General features: G+C 44.7%; 1 protein-coding gene across 1 annotated transcript in view; it reads right to left on the bottom strand.

Moving 5' to 3' along the window:
* Window positions 1-2169: 2169 nt before the first annotated feature.
* MEN1 (menin 1) overlaps window positions 2170-15257 on the bottom strand; it is a 144720-nt gene continuing 131632 nt past the window's right edge. Inside the window, exons 10-11 of the mRNA XM_078660468.1 lie at window positions 6042-6212; window positions 2170-5810 (exon numbers count right to left, since the gene is read on the bottom strand). Coding sequence (XP_078516594.1) covers window positions 5334-5810; window positions 6042-6212 — 648 coding nt within the window. The 3' untranslated portion in view covers window positions 2170-5333. The remainder of the gene's footprint in view (window positions 5811-6041; window positions 6213-15257) is intronic.

The raw sequence follows: 15257 nt of genomic DNA, 5'->3' as shown, positions 1-15257 counted from the left end.
CAGCATGTGAATCCAGAAAAGGATTCCTGCTGCAAAACCCACTATTGTATTCTTTAAGCTGTGATATTTTTCATCATGTATCATTTTCCAACCTTTTTATATTTCCTCCCTTATCACCATACTATTCCTCTAGTCTCTTTTACCTAATTTATATCACTCTTCTGTAGCATTCCCAACATTTTATGACAGCTGGAAGGTGCAGGCCCGCCAAAGTGTTGGTGATGAACTGACTGGAATAATCATCTGCTACACCCAATTGGGTTGTCACATTTGTGCAATGTCAACACCCAAACCACATGGCTTAATAAGAGTGTGCAGCTTAGAGTGCCTTATCTATTAATATAACTTCAGGATCTATCAATCACAGCCATTTAGTGAGGAGGAGGCTTGGCGGATAGGTTAGATGGTGCCTGTCTCTGGTGGTCATTCTAGCGATCCGTGAGTATGGCATAAATTGCAGCGGAGGCAAATAAGGGCCTGAGTTTTACATAATGAATGTAACAGCAAAGATCCAATTATCCAACCTTCCACAGCATGCATGAATGATGCTTTTGCTGCTTAATCCTAATAGAGGGCTGTGAAATCCAGATAAATTTTACGTGTCCTACTACCACGTGCAAGAACTCCGGCCCATGACACTGAAGTGATCACCTACACTACACCTTCAATGGCATCACAAATCTGCAGAAGAGCATTGTATGGTTTGTGTCATCTGAAACTCCTGTTCACCTATTCAACATGGGAAACGGCCACTACAACGCAGCCGTTTCCACGCACACAATAACCACGCATACATTACAAAGCATGCGTGGTTACAATGAGAAGTCTTTACCACGCATACCTTTACTATGAAATACGTGGTAAAGGCATGTGTGCTAAAGTAAAAAAAAAAGGGGAAGCTTGGTGGTAAAGGCATGCGTTACAACTGAATGCGTTGTAAAATCATAAAACCGTTTAACATAGATACTAAAGCCAACAACTACTGGTTCACTCAACGCAACAATTTTATCCAAGCTAAAATGGGCTGTATATTAATTTTTCAGCAGACTTCATTGGGAGGACAAACTGCTGCTTGGTCACACCTGCAAAAACACAACAGCATTGCTCTGTATTGCATGTCTCTTATTTGCCAGACGCTGTCAACCTCAGGAAACACAACACCCTGCCCTGCCTGCATTGCACTGGTCTGCTGATAGGGCATTCTTAAATCACGATGCAGAGTGCACTGAAACCATTATCAAAACAGGCCCCAGCTATCTGGCAGCCAGATTTACTCATAGACATACGATTTGCACACCAGCTGCTCTCATTACAGAAATCTGAGCAAAGTGGGTTTACCTTGCATTGAACAATTGGGACAAGCCAGGACTTTAAACGAGACTGCATCTGCTAAAAGAAAGAATCAGAAGTGCGTGGACAGTATTTCCAGTTTCAGGAAGGTGCAGACATTTACTATTCAACTCTGAAGTTCTGATGGAGAATGTACATTACTCACAGCAAGCTAATATTATAAAAGAAAACCTTGGATGAAGTAGGCCCCTACAGTACTTCTCTGAGCTACCTCTTGTAGTAGTAAGCCCCAAAAGCACTTCTCTGAGATACCGCATTGATAATACAGGTGCCCGTATTGTGAGCAACCAAATGCAGACAGTAGAATAATTCTCTATAATATATGGCTAGTACAACTTTGTACTCCTTTGAAAAGTTGAGCCCCCCCCCCCCCCTCAAAACTGCTCATGCCGTTCCTCCTGCTGAAAGAGACTGCAGTTGCAGGGATTATTAAGGTTCCCTCCTGCCCCATTGGCCAGTGCTCATGAACAATCCACATACTGTGAGCGGTAGAGACACCCAGGAGCGGTAATTCCCTCTTCTATTCACAGAAAGTTTCTTCCCAATATCTCTGTCTCGCCTCCAATCTCCCAGAATGTCGCAACGAGACACTAGGCTGTTAGTCTAAGCCTAGGGTCATTCATATTCACTGAATTTCAGTCATAGGTTGTTTTTTCTAATAGCCGATAGCAAATAGTGATTCTTAATAACTTCACGTATGGGTACTTTCTGTACATTGAAATCTCTGGAATGCCCACCTAAAAGAGGCTACATATGAGGTGAAATTCAGCCTCCGTGTATGCTTCAGTTTGGCAAGACGAAATCATATGAAAGTGAAAGAACAATTGACATGAACATTTTTATTTAGAATTGAGAGTACTGAAATTGTACTTCTACGTGTAAAAATATATTGTTTTTCATTTCTGTGCTGTTACAACCAAATCTAATTTTCATACTTCACTGGTGAAAATGTCCTAGTCCGCTCCTCTTCAACGCTCTCGTCTTCTATCAGTGAAGCAAGTACAAATGCAGTTATGCTCGGCCAGTGTAAATCAGTCAGGTTAAAAGAGCCAGCCACAATTTCCCTGCATCCGGAGCAGGACTACAATTTTAACAATGGGAACAGTGGAAGGCGGAAAGAAAAAACATGAGCATTATGGTCAAAGTGACAGGTGTTTCCTGTGCAAAAAACACAGTCCTGTTTAAGCATTTTTTTTCCAGCTATGAATGTATCGCAGAGATTGATCCGAAGAAAGAAATTGAACTTTTAACAGTAGTTTTGATAGTCTAGAATCTTTCAAATGAAAGTGTAGAAGAAGTTCAACCACAGTGTTGTAAATGCTTACATAGTGACTCTAGGGTTCTTGCCTTTCTGTGTCCAAAGAGCACCAAAATGGCAGGTGAGATTATGGAAGTCCTTTTGTGGTGACTTGGGTAAAAGGGTAAAGCTGGTGGAAAAAAAATAGAAATATTTTTACTGTAAACGTTTGTGAGGGGCATCAGTTGGGCTATCGTGGCCATTTTAGAAGGCATAACTTAGAAAAATAAGTAAATAATGGAGACAGCCTAGAAAAGGAAAGGTGACCCAAATTCTGCGTGGTTTAAAGTCCAGCGATCACAAAAGAAGGTGTCAGACTTTTAATTATGTAAACAATACAGGAAAGGTGTGAGCGGTATAGGAGAACTCTTTAGATTTCAGAATTGAATTAACACGGGGGAAAAGACACTCAACTCCAGAATTGGCTAGCACACGCACAATCGGATACTACGCAGAGGGAAGGTCTGGTTGAAGTGCAGAACCCCGAGTCCTTCAAACGAAAGGTTGTTGGAATTTGAACTATTATCACTTGGGATAGCAATAAACAATACTTGCATAAAATTAAAAAGGTCTGCCACACAACGGGATGCAACTACGAAATTAAGAGGAAAACAGGAGAGAAGGCAAACCGTGCTTTGCCATCAAGGACTTCAAATCGTTGTGCATGGAAAGTTGTTGTGAGGACATGGATGGGGGCAAGTGTGGGCAAATTTGGTGGATCCAGTTGGGGCTTGGGTGTAAATTCTATGTTTCTCTGGTCTGGTTAGGGGAGTTTGATAGAATAATGCCCCACCCTGCTCAAAGGGTCATATCCCATATATGCCATGGACACACCTCAAGGTATCACTCTCCCTCCATGCCCCGATTACTAAGCTGCACATATGGGAGTCATCACAGCTATCTGGTGAACGAATACTCGCTCCAACTGTGTCATCTCAAATACGTTTCCTTTTGCTGTCTGATTCTCCAATACATACAACTTCCTCTACTAGGAAGTGGAATGCTTCTTATTTTTGCTACTCGACATCAGACACAGGAGCTGTTCAACACAGCTATCCGGCAGAAAACTCTACCACCATGAAAAACATACGTAGAGCAGGTACAAGAGAACCGGACGCTGCTGCAGTTGATAGTCATCTCCATCCTAACTCTGAAATTTACACATAGATTGTGGCACGGATACCTGCTTCTTGCGGCTTTCTCTAAACTAAACCGAACAAGTTGTCTTTTCAATGGAAGCACTGGTGACCACACCCGCTCTACATCTTGAAAGAATGCCATAATTCAGCGCTTTTGTTTGTGAGCAACAGAGCAGATTGTGACCAACTCTAGACACGATGATTTACCCATTACATTGAGAACTGTTAGAGATATAAGCTACACCCTACTGAAAAGGTGGTTTCTGTAGTTCTTAGACCTTACCCACACATGTAAAAGCTGCCAAATACAAATCAGCACCATCTTCCAAGTCCGTCATTGACTGTGGCCAACAGGTCTTCTACCCAGATAGATTCGGGCCTCATAAAATAAGCTAGTTAGGACATGCAAGGCAGGCAGTGTATGTGGCTAACAGGCTATTTCGATGAAAACAGTAAGCGGATGAAAATAAACCAGCTGTCTGAAAGCAGAGAACGTGGCAGTGGAAAAAGAAAACTCCGTTCCATCTTTGACAAAGGAAATAATGACTGGCAGCTTTGAGGGCTTCTCCACAGATGCAATGCAACGCAAAAGGATTAAAAAAAAGTTCAATTTCTGCACTCTCATCTACCGATTCACTAAATATTCGCATAGCATCTTCCCATACCAGCAAGTTGGGTACACAGACCCAAGCAGGCTCAAAGCTATCAAATAATTGGGCAGGTACCAAGTCAACAAATGGATAGAATTTAGGCCACAGTGGTTGCTCAGAGCTCATTTTTACTTGCTTCACCCAAGCATTCCAGCATCACAGCGTTTTATAAAAGTCTTACAATGTTTCTACTGTAGTATCCTACAACCTCTATTCAAAAGAGAACGGTGTCTATAGAAATGCTACTTTAGTCAGCTGCCATTGCTTCATTGAAGTAATTACTATACTAGCAAGATGCTGAATTTTTGTCCTGCAAAAGGCACATAACGAACAACTCATACCAGGAAAATTCAAGTTATAAAAGCATCTTCCATCACCAGCCTGCAGCCCCTCTACCAGAAGAGTAAAGTGCAGTCTCTGGAAAAGGAGCATTGAGGAGCTGCTGGAGGTATTTGTCAAAATTAAATGCCTATGTCTAAATGTTCCCAGTCTTTACACCTCAAAAGCTGCCATAGTCTCTTCATGGAAGATTGGTCTTATCTATGAAAATGAACACTGGCATGGGCGACATTATTAGCATATAACAAGTTAACTCAAAGGTTTTTCCAGAGTTGATCTGATTGGAAACACCTTCACACATTTGGTTCCGTATCACCATCAGGAAACGGATGGTCGCGTCTGGAAAAGTAAGGTTGGTCATTAGATTTTCCATAGGAGGCTGGGATAAGGACAAGAATTCCTTCCAGGATCCCCCTTCTTCATCAAATCCCATACGGCTCAAGTCAGCATTCTTCACGCAGGAAGGTGCAGCTCTTGGATTTAGAAGCATTCCTGGGATGACTATGTAGACCCCTTTGAAGGGAGTTTAAACCTATGTATCCACCCTCTCCCAAGTGATCACATCAGTTTTCGTTGCCTCTTCATGAAAGAAAGGGCATAGTCCCTGGATGTGGACACCTTCTGCTTCTTCAGCTGTACTTGGGACTGGGCCGTTAACTGCAGTTTTATGGCGCTCGAGTTCACCTTGGCCGCAACTAGTAGCTCCTTCATACCTTTCATTTTCTCGCTCTGGAAGACTACCACTGGCCCATCAGGTGGTGCAGGCACCATGGCTGGTGCTGTGGGAGGCCCCTCTTCTTTTTGCTGAACTCCTTCTTCCTCCTTCTCCACTGGTCGTTCCACAACTGCCTTCTGGCTGGAGCGCCGCCGGTCAACAACTTTCTCACTGGCGGCCTTCTTAGGCAAGGGTGGTTCCTCTTGCTTGGACTCACGGCGCGGGCCCCGCCGACGGCCTTCCCGCATGTCCTCACTAGATTGATCATCATCTTCATTAGCTTCAGGTTCCTTGCTTACAATCCGAACTTTCTGACGAACCTGAAGAGAAAAAGGTACACCCATTAAGCACGATGGGGTCAACAACTACTCTACTTCATACCCTCAAAAACGATTCCCAGACCCACAATTAGCACCCACTTAAGAGTTTGGCACCCACCCTTTTCAAATAGAATGTGCCCCACAAGTCTTGCTGCTGTTGCTCCAACTCCTCTTCCTGTAGCAATAATATAAACCACACCTTCACTTTGCCCCATCAACCCGGAGTCTCACCTGTCCATCGAACCTGCCCAGTGACTGCACCAGGAAGGTGGCCCATCCAACATGCAGGACAGGTGTTGGGCTGCCCTCCTCCCACTTGCAGATGCCGTCATAGAAGCGCAGCAGGTGAGCAAAGCATTCCTCATCCTGTAAAGCGGTGCTTGGCGCATGTGTTGGTGAGCCCTGCAAGAGAGAAACATTATGTACATACCATTCATTGGTGTGTGCGTGTATGAATATAACTGCACCAAAAAGCAATCCTTTTAAAGTGGGTTAAAACATTTTTCATAAACTGTTTCTACAGTAATGAAACAGGCATTTTCAATTTATGCCGTTATCCTCCAATGTATCCAATGTTTAATTCTATTTTTGATCTTCTTTTTGACTTAATTAAATTTCTCAGTAAAATGAGTTGATTCTAGTAATGGCATCACATCAAGATGTTTTAAGTTACATAAAAAGAACCTCCACTGTAACCACACACCTTCCTAGGAATCGTCTCAATATTTTCATCCAGAGCACAGATTTCAGGAGGTACACAATAAGCACAAAATGCCATTCATGCTAAGGTGCTGCTGCATTGGCAACAAGGAGTTGTATTGTGCACAGTCAGATGCACCACTCTCAGAACGTGTTCCCTGCCACTCACAAGTAGGTCGGCGATTCCTTTGTGTTGCTCCTAATACAGGAAGGAAGGAAGAGAGGAGCAAGTAAAAGGAAAATAACAGACCTCTCAAAAGCGGTGAGCAGTACAAGTACACAGGGCAAGGGAAGCAGTACTTGGACCATGCTCCAGGATGGCGGCAAGCAAAGAGCAAGTGAAACTGGCACTTGCTGACTAAACGGAAGCAAAGAAATGAGTGACATGATGAAGCCAACCAATGGTAAGCAATTTGCGGGCTCTAAGCCCTCTGTAAGTAAACACAACGTCTCTCAACAAACAGCGAGTGTGCTTTCTCAAAGGAGAGCTAAAGTAAAGAGTTGGGTGGGGAGAGGGGCAAACTACAATTATATCGAAGGGCATAAAACAACTGCCAGCATCCCCAAAACATTTCGGGACACTAGGGTAAAGGCATTAGAGTGTTTAAGAAGAGGGCTAGTATGTGTGCTGCTTGAGGGTGGAAACAGCCTTTACCACGTAGCACATTTAAAACACAGTTAAGACCTACACAGGTAAATGTAAGTATATTTACCATGCAGTACTTTACCACGCAGCATTTATTTTCTAAAAAATATACTTTCATGTTATTATTTTATTTTTCAAGGGATTTTAAGGTTTAGGAGTGGGTAAAGGGAGGAAGGATAATTTTAATGTTTGTCATTACACTCTTGGCCTCTCTTGTAAAGCGATCGGATATCCTTCGGGATCTAGTTCGCGCCATATAAAACTTTATGAATAAATAAATAATGTTCTGGGCACAGGTAAAGGGAGGTAAGGGCGAGTTTGGGGGTGAGTAGATGCAGAGGGATGTAAGGGTGATTTTGGGGTTGGGATTGGGTGATAAGAGAGTCGCTGCAAATTTTCTCACCAACCAGTGAGCATGCTGTCTTGTAAGAAGAATAAAATTAATCATGCGGTCTTGCTAGCAAAAAAAAAAAAAAACGGCAAAAAAAGAACCACGCTCCAAGTGCAAGCAGCGCGGAAGAAGAGTCATCAAGAAATCAATCAGTACTTGCTTTGTGAAACAAACACAGAGACAAACAAATCTGATATGCACTCACTAATTAAAAGCAAGAAAATAATAGTGACAATGAAGCCTATCAAGGGGAGGGCCAAAGCCGTTTTTAAGTAACAAAAGACCTTTGGAATATGGGAGCATTCCGGTTGGAGCATGCGCGTTCTCAGTGGAGACCTAAAACTATTGTATTGGCAAAAAAAAAACTCGTCCTCAAGGAGGCAGTGGTGACAGTAGAAAGAATTAAACACACTTCAGAGAGGCAAAAGAAAGATGGAACTAAGATGATGGGATTGCAAATGAAACAAAAACGGACAAGAAAATTAAGTACCCAAACCATAGAGAGGCAAAAGTGTAGAAACCAAGTACACATATTTCCATCTTGGCTATACGAGTCGCTCATTAAATAGTGTACCTAGTTTTGAAAGAAAAGCTAAATGTAGAAGGCGTGGCAAACGACTGCATTACGCCAGAGTGGCAAAGAACCAGGTTGAAGACATTGAACTTGGTGTGAAGAATAAAGTCCTGCAAGTAAGTGAAAAGGATGAGGAAGGAAAGATGAGGTCTGTGTGAGACCGTGCACGGGAAGAGTGTGGTGATCCTGGATGATTTGGGTTCACCCTACATCTTGAGTGGTGATACGGTGTAGGAAAGGGTGTCTACTGGTGACAGAACAAAACATTGAGGAGACAGACATTAATCAAAAGCCATGGCAGTTTATAGAGACAAAATTATTCGATGCAATGGACCAATAGTCTGTATATCATCAAGTGGCATTGTTTGAGGGGTCAAGGCATTTAACCTCTTTTAAAAAACATGTGGGAGCAGTTCAGGAAAATGCCTTTTGGCCGGGGTCGGCTTGCTTCCAGAAGTTCATGAAGAGAGATTTGGAAGGGGTAAAACAGATTAGGTTTTTCCAGGATAATATTCAGGTGTACAGGAGAAACAGAGAAGATTATGTGTAGGGCACGCAAAGGCTTTAGATAATATCACTAATGTGGTTCACTCATTAAGAGCAATAATGAAACAAGGAAATAATTATAACTGGACAGAGAAGGGCCAGGCAGCTTTTCACAAAGTAAAAAGTGAGGCAAGGTGGATGCCCACAACTAGCCATTTCGATGATAAAAAAAACAAGCATTTGCAATGCAATTGGTCTTGCCTTTGGGACCTTATATGTATTAGCTATGCAGCACATTAGCCTGGGTGCTGAAACATCTACTGTTCTTGAACATGGAGGGAAAGTAAGCACCAAACTAGTGACACGCCAGGTATGGGAACATATGGAGAGAAATATTGTCTTTAAGCAGGAAATAGTATAGTCCAAAGCTCTGTTTTTAATATAAAAGCAGGGCCTTCGGCGGTCATATCACTGAAAATACAAGATTTGAAAAGAATAATATTGTCTACGGGTGCTCGTGGAAGACAATTTCCTATGGACTAGAATCTAGAGAATGCTAGAGTCACTCTGGTATTTTACTGAACTCTTGCTTGCCGTTTTCTATCAAGACAGTTAAATAGAGGAAGTTGAACAAGCAGAAAGCAATTCTGGTATTTTACTGACCTCTACTGATCGTTTTCTATCAAGACAGTAAACGGAGGCAGTTGAGGAGAAAAAAAAGTTCCTAAGTAGAAGCAGACAAGTCCTAGGGCTGTACTCCAAAGCCCACAAAGTACATACAAATATAAGTATATACTAAAGTATATACAAGAGGGCTCGAAAGTTCGACCTAAAAATTATAATGTTTATATATATATATATATATATATATATATATATATATATATATATATATATATATATATATATATATTAAGAATGGATGCTAAGCTGAGAGGTTTGGGTGAGGACTACTACTTACCCACATTGACGACAGCAAATGCAGTGAATGTATTTGCCTCTAGTGTCCTAAAGGATGCAGTGTACAATTAAGGCATTGGTCTCCGCCTGGGGAATCAGTTCCTTTTATTTGCTCTTGCAGGAGGAGTGGTGGGGTTGCAGATGTTTTCAAACAAAAGCGTGGAATGAGCGACCCCTCGATTTGTAGAAGGACTGCAAGAGTTTAACTTCATGGTGGAGTATTTGATGGGATTGAGGGATGGTTGTTTATCTCAGATGTCACTGGAGTCAGCAAAAGAGGAAGAGGTGTAGTCTGAGGAAGTTAAGCAGATGCCGTTTGTGTGTCTAATGCAGGACGCAACAGTTGCACCTTCTTTTCTTTTTCTGGATGCCAGGAGCAAGGATTACTTGTTCCTATAGCAATTACATTGCTTAATACTCAATAGGTGCTTCCTGTAGGGCCACTAAATAGATGGGGAAAAAAACATGCAGATAAAAACCTCCTGCCAGTCGGGCAGAAGTACGCAAAATCAATATTCTGGACAATGGAGTACAGCTTTTTAAAGAATTTAAGGGTGGAACTGCAAAAGACAACATTGTATTTACCTCAGGCTAATGGCTTGGCAGAAAGGGTGAATACCCTGGTAAAGGCTTGTGTGCCAAGAGCAGGAGGGGGATGAGAGATCTTTGAAAGAGAAGCTACATGTGATGAACGGAGCCCACTGAACAGCGTAAGGGGAGTCTCACCTTTTGCTTGTTTGAAAGGTAGAGTTTAATAATCAAAACTGAGTTCCCTTTGGCTAAAGAGTGTAAGGAATGTGAAGGGTAGTGTAGGGAGTATTAAAATGTACCAAGAAGTATACTACAGACGGTATGGACAAGTGAGCGGGCCAACGGAGTTTGGGAACTGCAGCTTCTCCTTCGAGCTCTTCACAGGGGCCACGATCCAGCATTACAGCGGTGACCAGACTGAGCGACTGAAGATCCTAGTAGTGTTGGAGGCAGTCCACTGAGCATCCAACTTCTGGTGCCCAGGTCCACACTATACCTGTAACTCATACATAGGCTGCCACTCACCGCCATGGAGGTCGTGCAAGTGCAAAGATGGGGGTGGGAGACTGTGAGGAAACCGGCATATTGTAGGGTTCACCCCACTTTTTGCCCCATTTTGAGTACTAGGCACTGGTGCATTGGTTAGAAATGTCTGAACCCTGCTAAACAGGACTCCGTGCTTGTGCTCTGACCCTTAAAAAGGGACATGGCGGATTGGCTTATACCCAATTGGCATAGTCTAACTTGCAAGTCCATGGTTTATTGTACCAGGGGCACACAGGGCATGCACGTTAGAGTGTCCCCCTCAGGAATTGTAGCACTTGTTGTGCCACCCTTAGTGGGATAGGTAAAACATGGCTCCCAAACTGCCACTGCAGACCTGAAGGGCAGTTTTAAGCCGATAACTCGACTTTGTCATTTAAAGCGATAGCAAAGCCCAAACTCCCTTCCTAATATGTATATGTCACACCTACAGCAGGCCCATTGAGTCGTAAAGCAGAAAAGGTGCACCATTTTTGTTTAGTCGAATGTGTGTTTGACATATTACAGCAGTAGAAACCTGCAACTGTCATTTTTACTGGTAGAGAGACTGGTAGCCTCAATTACATGCTGACACCTCAGCTGTGCTAACTTCTGAATGGGATTATCAAAGTGGATACTTCAAGATATCAAACAACTTGTTACATTAAGCCCAACTTGATGGCTAAGTCAAATCTAATGTAACTTGTTGCTACATACAACTGTTAGAAATTTGCAACTCTGTTGCCCAAGTTCTCCAGTGGCCATTTGCTGAGGCTGGCCATGAGATAGCCTTCCATCCACTTGGGAAGAGTGTGAACGACTACCAGGAAATGTAACAATAGAGGCCTGCCAATGGAGAACGTGTTACCGCCTCCAGACAGGAAGCCACATATGTTGTTGGTGTGAAAGGAGAGATTCAAAGGAGAAGTGACATTTGAAAGGCAAGTAGCAAGCAAACTTGAGAGGGACTACCCTATTGTGTAGATGTTATGTTATGTTGTTTATATAGCGCATGGCTACCCCAGCAACAGGGCGTCCCAGCGCTTGCGGACATGCCTAATTACAGGACGGCCAGAATGGAGGCGACAGAGTGCCAAATCACGGGGGAACCCTAAACAGAAGAAAACAACCAGGTTTTAATGTGTTTTCGAAAGAGTAGATGATTAGTAGTAGTACGCACTCTTAAAGGGATAGAGTTCCTGAGTTTTGGGGCCAGATACCTGAATGAACGGCCCCCGGCTCTGCACCTCCGGATCTTGATGGTACGGGCAAGAGAAAGGTCCGCAGAGCGGAGAGCACGCGACGGGACATAGAAGGAGCAGAGTCCCTGCAAGATTTGGGGGCCAAGGCAATAGAGAATTTTATGAATGAGACAAAGGGTTTTAAATTGAATGCGTTGTTTGACAGGCAGCCAATGCAACCTACCCAGAACCTGAGAGGTATGGCAACGTTTCGGCAGTCCGAACAGAATGCGGGCAGCAGCGTTCTGAGCCCTTTGCAGTCTGTTAGTGACTGTCAAGTTGGAACCAAGCATAAGGGCATTACAATAGTCTAGATGGGATAAGACCATAGCTTGGACGATTGTCTGACGGATGGAGGGTTCAAAGAAGCCAAGAATGGGTTTAAGAGAACGTAGGCTTGATTTTTAAGGCCAGAACTTCCATATCTGTCTGTGAGATGAATGGAAGGGTTAGGAGTGAATAGGGGAGGTCCGGTCGGTCTATGATAGAGCTAGAAATCATAGAAGAGCCACCAGGGTTAAATGAGTTGTAGATTCCTTGGACTTTATTGACAAAGAAGCAGGCGAGCTCTTCGCACTGCGAGTCAGACACTATTGTGTTATTGGTCCCCTCAGGTGACTTAGTCATCTCCTTCACTAGCGCGAAGATAGTTTTAGCGCGATTGGTGCTGGAGTTGTTCAAGTCAGTGTAGTAGCTGGCTTTGGTCTTTTTTATAAGCCTATGATAGGCTTTAGTGGCGGCTCTAAAGTTGGTTTTAGCCAAAGGGTCGTAAGATCGCCTAGATAGAGAGGCTGGCAGCTGGAACAGAGGGGAAAAACAGTTACAAAACAGTTGTTTCTGTGGGCATATAGCCCAGGGGTAGGCACACCTCTGGGGTGTGCTACCAAGCTCATGAGACTTAGCAATGGGTTCTGCTCTTGAGAGTGGGCAGAATAGAGCACTCTGGGATAGCTAGATGCCACACTTCACAGGATGTTGTCATCAGCTGGTAGCCCTTTGGCTAGTGTCCACAACCCCCTTAAGGACACTTTGTGGGCATAAAAGGGGCATCTGGGCACCCGGAACTCAGATCTTTGACTGGAGAAGATGACAGGAGAAGTGCACTGCTACCCCAAGGACCCAGCAAAGAGGTGGCACCGGCGTGCACAGCACTTGCGGCATATGAAGGCTAGCAAAAGAGAAGGGACTCTGCTTGCTGTGTCCTGCTCATGGACAAGTCGACTCCTGAGGCCAGCTGAAGCAAGAGGTTCCAAGAGTCCTTTATTTGGCTGACACTCCTGTTCGCAGCACAGGTGCCCAACACCTGAAGAAGCTTGCTGGGCTGAGTTAGTAGCCCAGTTTCCTGAATCACCACTTCTCACTGCAGTGCAGCCCAAGGGACCAAGATCTGATGCTCAAACGTCAGAATAATGGAACGTCTACGAGGGAGTCAGGTGTGACCTTGGCACACTGATAGAGAACCCCAGCGAATGCAGGCCCTCCATAGTCTGGAGGTGGATGACGACAGCCTGGCTGGGGCGAGCCTGCCTTCAACTGCCAGTCGTCAAGCTAGGGGAAGACTGGAACCTCTACAGATGGGCTGCAACCACTTCATCACTTTTGTGAACACCAATGGGACATTGGTGAGGCCAAAGGGGAGTACAACAAACAAAGTGCTTGTGGCATACCGTGAACCAAGGGTAATATACCCGTCTTGCCAGCCCACAGATAGGGAAATATGCGTCCTTCAAGTCAAACACTACCATCCAGTCTCCAACGCAGACAGGCCCGAGCCAACGTGAGCAATTTTGAATTTCTCTTTTTCAAGAAGTAACTGAGATGGCGCAGGTCGATTATAGGCAGTGGCGGCTCCTCCATAGGGGCGACGGCCCACTGCTTTCTCGGCAGACACAAAATGGTAAAACTACCATTTTATGTTCCTGCTTCTCGCAGTGCGAAAAAGCAGAAGTGCCTGGTTTGGGGCCGGAGGGTGGGCGGTCCTGCTCGAGGGCGGGGGGGGGGGGGGAGGATGGAGGGGCTTGCGGGGAGTGGCTTGCCCCTTTGTTGTGGGTACTGACTGTTTGGTCGGCCCTGGCCAACCCAGTCATGCGCACTCTCCCTTTTTCTCTATGTAGGCTGCATGATGCATCCTACATAGAGAAAATGGCCTGTCTGGGGCGCGCTCCGCTGCACCTCACCAATCACAACGCTGCCATTGCAGCGTTGTGATTGGCTTAGGGCCGGGGAGGGAGGCTGCCTACTTCCTGTTCCCCCAGGATTCAGAACACATGGGATCCCATTACACCGGGCAGGAGCGGACTCGGATGCATTGACGGCGGTAAGGTAGGTAACTTATTATTTTTATTCCCCCCGCACCCCGGCCCTACACGCAAGCATGCAGGCCACGGCTGGTGTTTTACCTATCTGCAGCCACTTGGGATGTTACAGGGAAGGGCAGGGCTGGTTGTGCCCGTCTACTTTGGGTGCTTACAAAACACGTCACCTTTTTTCTATTAAAAGTACTGAGTGGTTCCTCCAACCCTGAGGGTCGACGTGTCGTCATATAAACTCGAAGCCTTTGATATAAAACATTTTCAACACCATTAACCGTTTCCATGCGTCGGACAGCCCCCCAGCCGTCTGACATCACAGTGGGCGTGTGCAGAGGACGGCGTCCGAACCGTGCAGGCGTGGAATTTTTCCGCACCGCAAGGGAATTTCGGCCGCAGTGAAGCGGTTAATGAAGTAGCATGTGAGTGCATGTCAGACTTTTGACTGGCTGACTGCACTGTAAGAATGGACTCCCCGATAGTCACGGCGGGTGCCACTTGCTCAGTGTGCTCTCTTGTTACGAGCTTTAAGAGCCATACTCCCCAGGCTGTCATTCTTTGCATCCGGCATGCACAGATAGCGGAGGTTTTACAGAAAGTCCTTCTGCAGCACATTATCTTAGGCGTTGTACAGTTTGTCATCACAGACTGTAAAGTCACAAACCAGAGATTAACAAGCAAAGATCGGGCTTAGCAGGACGAGCTCACACCAAGCGGGGACTCCCTCGGGTCCCTCCTTAACTGAAATTCCAACGGTTGCTTACCTTGGCACGCACTCCTGCAGTGCTTTCGCCTTTTTTAATTACACTTGCAGCGGGCATGACATCTGAAGTCTTTACAAAGAGAACATATTCGTTAGTCCTTGTGGGCACATATTTTAGTAAAGGATATGCAGCCACAGTGAAAAAGCTACACGTGTTTGGAGCAGGGTCGGTCTGTTTTCCTGTTATCTTTTCTGGATCGTCACAACCCAATTTTCAGAAAAGACCGGTTTGGCTATGAAGGATTCTACATTCAGGCCAGTGCCAGAGAGTGGGTGAACGTATGTGTGGGAGTGACGGTTTGCCTAGGACTGGTTGTGTTATCAC

This window comes from Lissotriton helveticus, chromosome 9 (genome assembly GCF_964261635.1).
Source record: "Lissotriton helveticus chromosome 9, aLisHel1.1, whole genome shotgun sequence".
NCBI classification, from domain to species: Eukaryota; Metazoa; Chordata; class Amphibia; order Caudata; family Salamandridae; genus Lissotriton; species Lissotriton helveticus.
This window is presented reverse-complemented; position numbering and strand designations above follow the sequence as displayed.